The following is a 14,318-nucleotide window of genomic DNA, read 5'->3' as shown; positions in this document are numbered from 1 at the left end:
TTCCGTTAGCAACATTACGTATAAAAACTCAGAAGACGCTGCTAGATTCAGTTCATTCAGATTTTTTAAAATGCAAATGAAATGTCTGATTCGCGTTTGCAGACATTGTGAACCCTGGTTCCTAGCATCATCATTATAAAACATTTATGAGTTTCTCTGCTTGGTGTTGTTTCCAACTCAAATATTGAATTATGCTATTTTTTTTAATAACTGGTGTTGTTTTTAAAATTTTAAACTAATGAGTTTTAAAATGATAGCATATCAAGATTACTGTTGCAATGTTCATATGCCTAATATGAAGCCATATTAATAGTAAACATGCTGCTCACTTAACTGGCACTTTACCCATAATTTGCTTTTTAGTGTTATTTTCTGGTTTTAGTATAATTATGTAACACTTTGGAAGAAAGATACAGAATAACAAACCGAAACTTGAGGCCAGAATAGCAAATATCTCCACAGCTACTGTGAACTTTCCAGGAGAGCTGACATAAGCTGGGATGAAAGTGATCCACACTGCACAGAATATGAGCATGCTGAATGTGATGAACTTGGCTTCATTAAAGTTATCAGGCAGCTTCCGTGCTAGAAAAGCCAAAATAAAACACAAAAGAGCCAAAAATCCTATATAACCCAGCACAGCCCAGAAACCTATAGCTGAACCTAATCCACATTCAAGAATGATCCTTTCTTTGTAAAGCTTTATATTTTTGAAGGGGAAAGGAGGAGATGTTGTTAACCAAAGAACACAAATTATGACCTGTATGAGAGTGAAAGCAAGAACACTGAGTCTCTGCTGTAGAGGACCAAACCATTTCATGACATTACTGCCTGGAAGTGTAGCTCTGAAGGCCATTAACACCACTATTGTTTTCCCCAGAACACAGGAGATGCAGAGGACGAAGGTGATTCCAAACGCTGTGTGACGCAGCACACAGGACCACTCAGAGGGCCGACCAATGAAAGTAAGTGAACAGAGGAAACACAGAGCCAGTGAGAAGAGCAACAAGAAACTCAGCTCTGAATTGTTGGCTTTGACTATTGGGGTATTTTTATGTTTGAAGAATATAATTGCTATTATTATTGTCATAAATGTACCAGTAATTGAAACAGCTGTTAGCAAAATTCCCATAGTTTCCTTATACGACAAGAATTCAATTTCCTTCTTTACACATTCATTCCTGTGTGTATTTGACCAGTAGTCCTGGTAGCATTTTTCACATTTTATCGAGTCTGTCAGAGAGAAATAAATAACATGAATAACAAAACAGTTGGATTTACAGGAAAAGTAAATGAAGCATTACATGTACTATGTAGACATTATCTTCTTTCAAAAACAGGTTAGACTTAGCATATTTTGCAGTAATGCCAACTATACTTTGTTTGTTTCAGCTTTTGTGAATGTTTGTACCTGTCATATTACTGATCTCTCCTTCAGCACATGGTATACAGTCAAAGCAGCAGATAGGCTTTCCTTTCTGCACAGCCTTCCTGGTTCCTGGAGGGCAGCTCTCACTGCACACAGACACTGGCACCTATGATCAAAATAAATGTTTCGATAAACTTTAAAAACATTTAATTTTACTAATTATGCAAAGTTTATATGAATTACGCATGCTTCATTGGGACCAAAGTACAATTCTATCTGTGCACCTGTACCTGATTTTTATTTTGTGCCCACACAATAGAGGCCATTTTTACAGCTAATCGATTTTGAGCAGGGAAAGAAGAGTCATAAAGTCCTACAGTGACAAACTCATGGTGATCTTCAATAGTTTGCCAGTTTATTATTTCGTATTTAGCCACAGGGTCACCATTTTTGTCAAAATAAACCTCTTCGCCTTCTTTGGTTTTGAAGCGCACCCTTTTCAGATGTTCTAGAAACTGGACATAACAGGAAAAAAAAGTGTAAATTACAACTTGTGAAGGAGCTTAACACTGACTCCATAAAAGTGCAGCATTTTAGCTGATTTTTTTGAATAAGTACTACACACATGAGCTGTGAAACATTTAGTTAAAGATCTGTTCTTCAACAAACTGTTTACTTACAGTGAGAGCGTCAGGCTGCTTCTTTGTAGGACATGTCTGCGTGCAGCCAAGAAGGTTGTGTAGGGTATGGGCAACAGCATATACTCCTTTATACACATTACTGAAAATGGGCATCAGAGTCATGTCTGTGAATTCGCTTTCCATTTCAGAAAATTCCTCCTGTCCTGTGCACACTGTCGTATGTTCTGATTCATTGCGCACTTTATATTTGCACTTAAACAAAGCCTCCCATAATTCAGTAAAAATGGCACTGCCTGCAGATTTCAGTGGATTTATATCCAGAATAAATTCCTTTAGACCCGTCACTGTTGTTTTGGGTATAGTTAACCCTATGGCTCCTTGCAGTATTTTGTGCTTATCCAGTCTGGCTATATTTGAATCAGAGATCCAAGCTTCACTTCCGACCCACTGATATCCAGTAATGTTGTGCTCATAAAATGCATTCAGCAGAATTTCCAAGTCCCAATGAGTTGCAAATGCTACAATAACTCGAGAAGTAGAGCTTTTGATCTGCTGAATTATTCTCAGCACTTTTTCCTGTGAGTAGGTTCTAAAGAATGGAAGGGAATATTCTAAACAAACACCCAACTTTTCTGCAGCTTCAGTAAATACAGCCATCCCACTGTTACCATAATCATCATCTCTTCTTATTGCACCCACCCAGGTCCAGCCAAACTGTTTGACCATCTCTGCCAGTGCTCTGCTCTGGTAATAATCACTGGGAATAGTGCGCAAAAATGATGGATATATTCTTTTGTCACTGAGACACTCACAGGTGGAATATGGACTAATCTAAAAACAGATTCACACACATATGTAAGGGATTATGTTCAATCATTTTTTTTGCCAGATATTAACTGCATTTAACATTAAAGGTAAGTTCTAAAATGATTTACTAGGTTTTAATGGTTACAATTTTTTGTAGTTATAATTTCGAAAGAAAAAAAAAATACTTACTAAGGGAATGCTGAAAGGTCCGACACTCTTTGCAATGGCCATTGATACTGATGACTGTGTCTCGCCAATTATGGCTTGCACCTGTGTTGGCTTTGTGCAGGGCTCATTCAAGGTTGAGTTCTCATTTCCATTAAGAAGTACCATAGCCATTCTCGCCCCCATAGCTGCGGAAGTACATGTGTCATAGATCTTATAGCCCAGTGAGACACCAGGGAGTAAAGAGGAACTGTTGTTGATCTCCTCTACTGCAAAGATTAAGGACTGTGATAGCTGGAAGTCTCTGAAATCAAGACTAATTTGAGACAAAACAGAAATACACACACAGAGTTTTATTACTACTGTGTAATGTAACTCTTTGAAATCATAGATATCCATTCAATATTTGAAAATCTCAATTTGTCTTACTGCTTACCTCATGCACTTAAGTGGTGATGGCTTGACCATATAGGACACATCTGTGATTTCCCAAGTCCTGTGAAAGGGGAAAATCCCTCCAACTATGATATCACCATCTTTAGAAAGTTGTGGGGATACAGTCTCTCCTTGCAGGTTACAGAAGTTCCCATTTGTGCTGGAAAAATTAACCATAGCCATCACCACATGCAAGAGAGTAAAGATAGACTCCATCCACCTATTTAACTGTTGAGTAGAAAGAATAATTGAGTATGTACAAGGTCTGATGTTTCAAGTGGGTTGGACAGAAGGATTTGTGATATTTATATAGATAGAAATACAAATCCCCCACGGTAATGTTAGGGCCACAATCAAAGGAGGTGTGTGAGCAGCTCTCCGTCTCTTTTTTACCTGTTTGTTCATTTTGCATTTTTCTGGTGTTTTTTTGTTTTGGTTTTTTTGTGCATATTTATTTAACACTTCCATTTTTTTTTCTTTTTGTGCATGTTCATTATTTTATATTATTGCATTTCTTTTTTTTTATGTCATAGATTTTTAGTTAAATATCCAAATGTCCTTTGAATCCCTTTTAAATGAAATTGTTGTGCGTTCTTTAAACACAGTGCTGGAGGCACTGACCTCACCTACCAGCTCTAATGCGGCCTGCTCCTACGCAGCATATAATGGCCTGTTAAGCATGAAAAATTAAAATTTTCATCACCAGCAGCCTATATTAAATATTATATCTTTATTGAACATAGATTAAACAGTCAGTGTAATTGACTGAAAAGTATGTTCAATGCTAGAATTTGTATCTCTTGAAAAAGGTAATTCACGTCTCTATTTCCAGCTTTGGCTATCAGTCATCACTGAAGACTTTGCCATCTAAGGATGCATAAAGTCAGTTTCCAGGTTCTTGCTGTTTTAATGGAATATTCTCTTGAAAGCTCTAATATGTAACCAGCCATATGCTTTAGTTACCTCTGCGTCCTATGCAGCATCAGTTGCCTTTTGTGCTAATCTGTTTTACCGAACGCACATCTGTTCTATCCACTGAGTCTGTGTCTGATCAAGAATGCTGTATAGCTCTATTTTTTTTTCCTTTGTGTCCATTATGTTATTTAAAGCTGTACTACGTAAGATTTAATGTTTAAATCGAAAGAAGTAGCATTACTGAGTCGGAAGGTAACAAAGCTCACTAAAATCTGGTGTCTGCTCCCCATTCTTTTATTTAGATTATTAATGTAATACAATTAAAATGTTTCACTTCCTTGTGCTTTATCATTAAAGGTACAACTGTCAGTCCTAATATCATCTCCTTCCAATACGTGTGATTATAGTCTATAATTTAAAACTCTACTATGTTGAATTTTATCAGTCTCTGATAATAATCTCGCTCACTTAAAAATATACAAATAACTTTTTTTCACAACAGTGACTGTTCAACCAAGTGCAGTTATTTGAAACGCTTGCCAACACAAACTCAGAGTTGCTCATCTCAGCCTTGCATTTGTCTTCTTAATGCCAAACTCAATTAAGGCTTATTTTCGCACAGCTGTGCAGATAAATAAGAAAATTAAATACAACTACATGTATCAACAACCACAATAAATTTCAGCAAACCTTTGAAACTCTTTCTACAGGTACTCTGTAGAGGTCAGTGTTTCACCAATCTGGGTTTGCACGTTAGTTTATATTGGTTTGTAGCACTGTTTGCAAATCAGCTTGCTTATGTCCTTTGGCTTGCCAAGTGTGCACACAATGGCTAAAGCCAACTTGTATTGTCTCAACCCTACAAAATACACCCAACGAAGCAGAATTCATCAGAAAGCTTATGAAGGTGGAACTGGACTTGAAGTGGACTTGAACTTGAACTGAAAATTTTAGCTGACGATTAATTGTCATGCAGATAACGATTTTATTGTCTGTTTTTCTCACTTCCACTATTTTATAAGGCCTGTATGCTTAACAATATTGTAATAATGTACACACACTATTATGATGAAGAATGTCTATTGAACAATACATTCATAAACGTATATAAAGATATTAGTCTCTTGTATGGTCTTTAAATTAAATTTGTATGCCTGTAAGCTTGAAAATAATAGTTGCAAATTCTCAAAATAAAAAATAAATAAATAAATAAATAAATAAATAAATTCACTATGGCCTAAACCTCCGTTCTTTGCTGGCTACTTACTGGGGTCACATTGTTGCCAGCTGTATTAAACATTCTCTTTTAATACAGAGCAATGCTGTTCTAATACATGCAGAATGTGGCTTGACATCATCTAGCTGAAATAATCAAGGCCTTTCTTGAAAAATACATAGTCTGGATGGTAGCATATGTTGCCAAAACATGTATATATTGTTCAGCATTAATGGGGCTTTTACAGATGTGCATGCCACCCATGCCATGTGCACTAATGCTCCCCTATACCATCATGAATACTGACTTTTATACTGTGCACTGATAACAAGCTGAGTGGTCTTTAGCTCAGAGGACACAGTGTCCATGCTTTCCAAAAAGAATTTCAAATGTTGATTTGTCAGACCACAGGACATTTTTCCGCATTCCTCTCAGTCCATTTTAAATAAGCTCAGGCCCAGAGAAGGTGGCAGCATTTCTGGATCCTGTTTATGACAGTTTCTTCTTTGCATTTTTGAGTTTTAACTTGCATTTGTGGATGCAGCGATAAACTGTTTTCACAGACAGTCGTTCTCAGATGTGTTTCTGAGTCCATGCAGTGATTTCCACTACAAATTCAGGTCTGTTTTTAATGCAGTGCTGCCTGAGGGCCCAAAGATCATGGCCAGCAAATACTGGTTTTAGGCCTTGTCCCTTGCATACAGAGATTTCTCCAAATTTTTGGAATCTTTTAATGTCATTATGTACCATATATGATGAAAAGCAAAAGTTCTTTGCTATTTTAACGTTGAGAAACGTTATTCCTGAATTGTTGCACTATTTGCTTGTGCAGTCTTTCACAGAGTGGTGAACCCCTCCTCATTATTTCTGACAGCCTCAGCCTCTCTGGGATGCTCCTTTTATACCCAATCATGTTACTAACCTGTTGTCAATCAATCACCAGGTATTTTTCTTTTTTTTTTTAATCATTACATAACTTTATGAGCCTTTTGTTGCCCAAATTTTTTGGAACATGTTGTTGGCATCAAATTCAAAATGGGCATATATTTTTCAAAAAACAATAAGATGTCTCAGTTTCAACATTTGATATGTTGTCTATTCTCAATGAAATATAGGATTTAAATGATTTGCACGTCATTGCATTTTGTTTTTATTTACATTTTGCACAGTGTCCCAACTTTTTTGGAAATGAGGTTGTATTTCTTGGTGGAATACTCGTTTATGTAGATTATTATTAATAATAATTTAAATTATTTTCTGAGAAATTGTGCATTTTATCATATTTCATGTTGGCCATAGTTTTATAGAACCAGTAAGCCACTTGAGGCTGTATGTCCCTGTGATTTTATTACAGGAGAGGAGTTTTAGAGAACTAAGAGCATCCTTCTTGAGATAAAATTGCAGTAATGCACTGCCTCTCATGGCTTATTGCTTTATTGTTATTATTATTAGTAGTAGTAGTAGTAGTAGTAGTAGTGGTTGTATTGTTCAGTGCTGTCAAGTTATTTCATAACGACCACATGGATTATGTTTTCTGTTTCTTCTTCTGTTTTGGTCTTCAGGTTTCTGAATGACTGATTAATTATTTCTCTAATTGTATCCATCCTTTTTTTACTGGTCGTTCTCTTCCTCTTTGACATTCAACACTTTAAAGCATAATGGTCTTTTTCAAATAATTCTTATTGCTGTCAAGATTTTTCGGACTCCTGGTGACCATATGGATTGTGTTTCTCCAGAATATCTTGTTTTCTGTTTTGGTCTTCAGGCTTCTGATTGTTTCTATTCATTCGGTTTTACCTTCAGCTCTTTCAGACATAATGGTCTTTTCCAATAAATTGTTTTTTTCTCAGAATATGTTCAAAATGAAAGTATTTATTAGTGTTTGGCATATTTACCATTAACTTCTGAGTAAGTACTGCTCTGCATACCAGATGTTAAATATTAGGTACTTACTGTACCATGAAATGAAGTGCTACCAATAATACAATGGTTTCTTATATGGTAAAATGTCTGATGTGCTTTTGCTAATAGTAGCTGTTTTTTATTTAACTAATTATAGCTACTGCAATGAGCTAAATACTAGCTTAACTAGCTTAATAGCTTAATGCTAATTAGCTAAATGGTTCCATAATAAATGATCAGGCTTCAACTAAGTTAAAAAAAGTGGGCATATATTTTTTTAACATAAAACAACTAATAAAAAAATATGCCAAAAGCATAAAATTACAGATTTTGACAAAAAAAAACAAAAAAAACATCCGTGTAAAATGTTGAAACATTTTAAACAAGGCAAAATATACAGGTTTCTGTGCTGATTTCTAGGTCACTATTCAAATGTAAGCACATTTGTGACAGTGAACATATCAAAATCTTTGTACAAAAAATTATAAATAAAAAAAATTTTTTTTTGTTTATTCCTTTTAATTAAGTGTTAAGATGATTCTCAAGTAGATTAGGTGTACTCAGCAGGAGCTTTTTCTCTTGTGGAATCATGGTAGAGTCATGTCATCCAAAGCGATCTCATGTAAAATGTGCCATTATAGGCACATTACGTGATGCCAGTTTTAAGGGTCATATGCTTTATATGAAGCCATTTTAATAGTGAAATTGCAGCTCAGTTAACTGGCCCTTTATTCATAAGTTGCTTTTTAGTGTTCATTTCTGGTTTAAGTATGATTATGTAACACTTTGGAAGAAAGATACAGAATAACAAACCAAAGCTTGAGGCCAAAATAGCAAATATTTCCACAGCTACAGTGAACTTTCCAGGAGAGCTGACATAAGCTGGGATGAAGGTGATCCAAACTGCACAGAATATGAGCATGCTGAATGTGATGAACTTGGCTTCGTTAAACTTATCAGGCAGTTTCCGAGCCAAAAAAGCTAAAATAAAACACAGTAGAGCCAACAGTCCTATATAACTTAGAACAGCCCAGAAACCTATAGCTGAACCTAACTGACATTCTAGAATGATCTTTTCCTTGTAGTGCTTTAGATTTTTGAAGGGGAAAGGAGGGGATGTTGTTAACCAAAGTACACATATTAGGACCTGTATGAGAGTGAAGGCAAGAACACTGAGTCTCTGCTGTGGAGGCCCAAACCATTTCATGACATTACTGCCTGGAAGTGTAGCTCTGAAGGCCATTAACACCACTATTGTTTTCCCCAGAACACAGGAGATGCAGAGGACGAAGGTGATTCCAAACGCTGTGTGACGCAGCACACAGGACCACTCAGAGGGCCGACCAATGAAAGTAAGTGAACAGAGGAAACACAGAGCCAGAGAGAAGAGTAATAAGAAACTCAGCTCTGAATTGTTGGCTTTTACTATTGGGGTATTTTTGTGTCTGAAGAATGTAATTGCTATTATTATTGTCATAAAGGCACCAATAATTGAAACAGCTGTTAGCAAAATTCCCATCGTTTCCTCATATGACAAGAATTCAATTTCCTTCTTTACACATTCAGTCCTGTGTGTATTTGACCAGTAGTCCTGGTAGCATTGTTCACATTTAATCGAGTCTGTAGAGAGAGATAAATAACATGGAAAAAAAAAAAAATTAGAGGCACAGGCAAAGTAGTTGAAGGAATGTATTAAATATAACATTGCCCTTGTCTTCTGACATCAAAAACACCAAAAAAAATCTATTTTAAACTAATCACAAATATTCTAAAGTGAGTTACAGTAGTAATACCATTAATCCTTTTTTGCAAATATTTGTACCTGTCATATTACTGATCTCTCCTTCAGCACATGGTATACAGTCAAAGCAGCAGATAGGCTTTCCTTTCTGCACAGCCTTCCTGGTGCCTGAAGGGCAGCTCTCACTGCACACAGACACCGGCACCTATGATCAAAATAAATGTTCGATGACCTAAAAAATACATTTATTTTTTTAGATATTATGCAAACCTTATATGAAGTATGCATGCTTTGTTGAGACCAAAGTACAGTTTTATCCTAATACCTTATTTGTATTTTGTGCCCACACAATAGAGGCCATTTTTACTGATAATCGATTGTGAGCAGGGGAAGAAGAGTCATAAAGTCCTACAGTGACAAACTCATGGTGATCCTCAGTAGTTTGCAAATTTATTATTTCATATTTAGCTGCAGGGTCACCATTTTTGTCAAAATAAACTTCTTCCCCTTCTTTAGTTTTGAAGCGCACTCTTTTCAGATGTTCTAGAAACTGGAAGACATTGAATAAAGTGTAGATTACAAAAGATTAATGCATACTACTCTAGAATACTTTTTGGTTGCTAAAGCTGTGAAACTTGAAGTTAAAGATCTGTGCTTAAACAGACAAACTTACAGTGAGAGGATCAGGCTGCTTTTTTGTTAGACATGTCTGTGTGCAGCCAAGAAGGTCATGTAGAGTGTGGGCAACAGCATAAACTGCTTTATACACGTTACTGAAAATAGGCATCTGGGTCATGTCTGTGAATTCATTTTCTGTTTCAGACAGTTTCTCCTGTCCTGTACACACTGTAGTGTCTTCTGAGTCATTCTGCACTGTATATTTGCACTGAAACAAAGTCTCCCATAATTCAGTAAAAATGGCACTGCCTGCAGATTTCAGTGGATTTATATCCAAAATGAAGTCCTTCAGACCTGTCACTGTTGTTTTGGGTATTGCTAGCCCTATGGCTCCTTGCAGTATGTTGTGCTTATCCAGCCTGGCTACAGCTGAATCAGTGATCCAAGATTCAGTTCCAACCCACTGGTATCCAGTAATGTTGTGCTCATGAAATACATCCAGCAAAATCTCAAAGTCCCAATGAGTGACATATGCCACAATCACTCGAGAAGTAGAGCTTTTGATCTGCTCGATTATTCTTAGCACTTTTTCTTTTGAGTAAGTTCTGAAAAATGGAAGGGAATATTCTAAGCATATGCCCAGCTGCTCTGCAGCTTCAGTGAATCCAGCCATTCCACTGTTACCGTAATCATCATCTCTTCTTATTGCACCCACCCATGTCCAGCCTAACTGTTTGACCATCTCTGCCAGTGCTCTGCTCTGGTAGTAATCACTGGCAATAGTGCGCAGAAATGAGGGATATTTCCTCTTGTCACTGAGACACTCGCAGGTGGAATAAGGACTGATCTAAAAACAGAGTCACACAGATATGTCACTGATTATATGCAATCATATTTTTTCTTTTTATCCCAGTTATTAACTACATTTAACATAGAAGGTCAGATCTTGCATGATTTTACTTGATTTTAATAGTTATGGTGTTTCTATAGTTGCAACATTGATAAAAATTGCATTTATGCTTACTACTGGAAAGCTTAAAGGCCCGACACTCTTTGCAATAGCCATTGATGCTGATGATTGTATATCACCAATTATGGCTTGCACCTGTGCTGGCTTTGTGCATTGTTCATTCAAGGTTGAATTCTCATTTCCATTAACAAGTGCCATAGCCATTCTAACCCCCATAGTCGTGGAACCACATGTGTCATAAATCTTGTATCCCAGTGAGACACCAGGGAGTAAAGAGGAGCTGTTGTTGATTTCTTCTACTGCAAACATCAAGGACTGTGAAAACTGGAACTCTCTGAAATCAAGACTTGGTTAGGAAAACAGCAGATGTACAAAGACATTTTAGGGATGGCACATAACAGTTTCATTGCTACTGTGTAATGTAATTGTTTAAAATAATACATATTGATTCAATGTATGACAATCTCACTTTATCTTGCTACATACCTCACACAATTCATTGGTGATGGCTTGACCTTATAGGACACATCTGTGATTTCCCAAGTCCTGTGAATGGGAAAAATCCCTCCAACTATGATATCACCATTCTTAGAAAGTGGTGGGTATACAGGCTCTCCATGCAGGCTACAGAAATTCCCATTTGTGCTGGAAAAATTGATGATGGCCATCACCACATGCAAGAGAGTAAAGATAGACTCCATCCACCTATTTAACTGTTCAGTTGAGTTAATGATTCAGTATGTAGAAGGTCTGCTGTTTCAAATTACACAGGAAGGGTTTGTAGTATTTATACAGATAGAAATTCTCTACGGTAATTTTACACTGCTTGGCCACAGTCAAAGGAGGTGTGACTTTCATGTGTGAGCAGCACTAATCTGAATGCACTAGGCCTCAATATCTCTGTTGCCTGTTTTTTTTTGTATTGGGTTTGGTTCTTTCTTTTTTTGTGCATATTTCTTAAAAAAAACGTGCCATTTTGCTTTTTTCTGTGTAATTTTATATTATTTTATTTCTATTTATTATTTTGTCATTCTGTTTTGGTTAAATATCCAAATGTCTAACCAGTCCTTCTTAATGTAAAATAAATAAATAGGCAAATGACTAAAATGCATTGCACTGTTGCTTAAAACTGAAAATCAGTTGAGGGTATATAGTGGAAATGAAAATCAGTTGTTATTATTCCATGGAGCTTGTGCTGGCTTTCTCATTTAGCTATGTGCGTTCATCTCCTGACAACTCCAGTATGTGGCCAGTTTTATGCTTTGGTTACTTCTACTGCTGATCCGTTTTGTTGAACACACACTTACCAGACCCTGTCCTGTCCAGTGAGCCTGTGCCTGTCAACAGGTTGTTGAGAAATGACCACTGTATTATTTATAACAGCACCATGTATAGTGCTGTGAGAAAAAAGTATTTTACCCTCACCCAGTTTCTTCTGTTTTTGCTAATTTGTCATGTTTAAATTGCCCCCCCCCCAAATGGTCACGATAACTTGTGATGAATCTTTTACACCACTGTGGAGGAATTTTGGCCCACTCTTTTTTTATTTTTTGTAATTTGGCTACACTGGAGAGTTTTTGAGCATGAACTGCTCATTAAAGATCTTGCCACATTATCTCAGTGGGGTATGAAAGTCTGGACTTTCGCTCATCCACTTCAAAACCTTCATTTTGTTATTTTTGAGCCATTCAGAGGTGAACCAGCTTTTGTTATGTTGTGTCCTTTATGGGTTCTGTGAGAGAAATTTGTCATTTTACTGCCTACTTTTGCCCAATCTGAGAGCAGAGCAGTGCTGCCTGGGGTAGTGGGGGGTTAAGTGCCTTGCCCAAGGGCACAACCAGGTATGCCTAGTCAAGCATGGGATTTGATCCCACAACCTTCCAGTTGATGGCTCACTTCACCTACCACTAGGCTACCAGCCACCTTCAGATCATTGTCTTGCTGCTTATCTCAGCTGCGTTTGAGCTTTAGGTCATGAACCGACAGGCAGACATTCTTCTTCAGGATTTTCTGATAGAGAGCAGAATTCCTGGTTCCATCAATTATGATGTTTTCCAGGTTCTGCAGAAGCAAAGCAGCCCCAGACCATCACACTACCACCTAACATCTAGATTGCGCCTTGCAAGTCTCCCATGAATGTCATTTTCGCCCAGTGTGTATCTTATTGTGGAATCATGTACACTGACCTTAACTGAGACAAGTGAGACCTACAATTCTTTAGATGTTCATATAGGCTCTTTTGTGACCTCCTGGATGTGTCATCGATGCGTTCTTGGCAAAATTTTGGTAGGCCCTCCACTCCTGGGAAGGTTCACCACTGTTCCGTATTTTCTCCATTTGTGGATAATGGCTCTCACTGTGGTTCACTGGAGTCCCGGGGCCTTAGCAATGGCTTTGTAACCTTGGTAGATTTCAATGACTTTGGCCCACATTTATATTCAAATCTCTTTAGAATGTGGCATCATGTGCTGTTTTTTGAAACATTCTAACCTGCTTCACTTTGCCAGACAGGTTCTATAAGTGATGTTTAGATTCATTGCGTCTAGCAGTAATCATGCCTGGGTATGGCTAGGGAAATTAAACCTAATAGTCAATTGAATTTGGTTAACTGTTTGATTTAGTAGCTAAGAGGCAATTAGGGGCAGGTAGGGCTGAACAGCATTTTTCCCCAATAAATGAAATCCTCGTTTAAAAACAGCAATTTATGTTTTCTTGGGTTATCTTTGTCTTATATTAAAAGTAATTTGATGATCTGAAGCATTCAAGTGTGACAAATATGAATCAGGAAGGGGGCAAATACCTTTTTTACAGCACTGTATGTTTTTTTGTTCAAATTGAAAAAGTAGCATTACTGAGGGGATAAAAACACACTATAATCTGGTGTCTGTTCACTGCAGCGAGTCACCCTGTAAGGCCTGAAATAGTCAGAGTCAGAGGTGCTATGTCGGACTTTGCATGAGTTCTTTGGACTTTGTTATACATTTTTACATATTAACTTCACGTACACTGGTTCAGAAAGGAGCTCAATGTTTTGCTCAACATCAACATTACAATGTTAAAGATGTGATGACATTAGTAGAATTCACTTAAATTGTCGGATGACATATTCTTCACCACACACAGTTCCACCAGAGAGTTCTCTAAATCAACAAATTTTACATTTTACAGTGCAGCGTTTCAAATGGCCACATCAGACACTAGCTTTGGTACTTGCTTTTGTTTCTTTCTTGGACCCTTTGCTCTAGTGTTGTCACAATACTGAAATTTTCAACTTCAAGTCTTTGAAAAGTACCATTGCTGTGTAACAAAGAAGGAAGGGGCATCAGAGAACTGATGGTCTTTATGTTTGTTTGTTGTATCTTAAGAATTTTTTAACCAAACATGTAATAAATTAACATGATTTTTCTTGTGAATCACATTTGTTACTTTAAAATCTCACTCTGAGACTGTGACATTCAAAATTCAGTTAAATAAATGTTCAAATGTCAAATGTTTTAGAAACATTAATTTTCATATTTGATCGGATTAAGAAAAAAAAT

The 14,318-nt window shown here is 36.8% G+C and overlaps 1 protein-coding gene across 1 annotated transcript; it reads right to left on the bottom strand.

Moving 5' to 3' along the window:
- Positions 1–325: 325 nt before the first annotated feature.
- On the bottom strand, positions 326–11,480 carry LOC118818502 (vomeronasal type-2 receptor 1-like). The gene is given in 13 exon segments (XM_036585756.1): positions 326–1,233; positions 1,412–1,535; positions 1,660–1,884; positions 2,050–2,841; positions 3,007–3,298; positions 3,419–3,577; positions 8,510–8,594; positions 8,597–9,070; positions 9,273–9,396; positions 9,517–9,741; positions 9,865–10,656; positions 10,834–11,125; positions 11,266–11,480. Coding segments are annotated over 13 exon segments (4,707 nt in total).
- Between the last annotated feature and the right edge of the window lie 2,838 nt (positions 11,481–14,318).

The sequence above is a fragment of the Colossoma macropomum genome, unplaced genomic scaffold (assembly GCF_904425465.1).
Source record: "Colossoma macropomum unplaced genomic scaffold, Colossoma_macropomum, whole genome shotgun sequence".
Taxonomy (NCBI): domain Eukaryota; kingdom Metazoa; phylum Chordata; class Actinopteri; order Characiformes; family Serrasalmidae; genus Colossoma; species Colossoma macropomum.
Note: the sequence above shows the minus strand (reverse complement) of the source record. Positions and strands in the feature narration are given on the sequence as shown.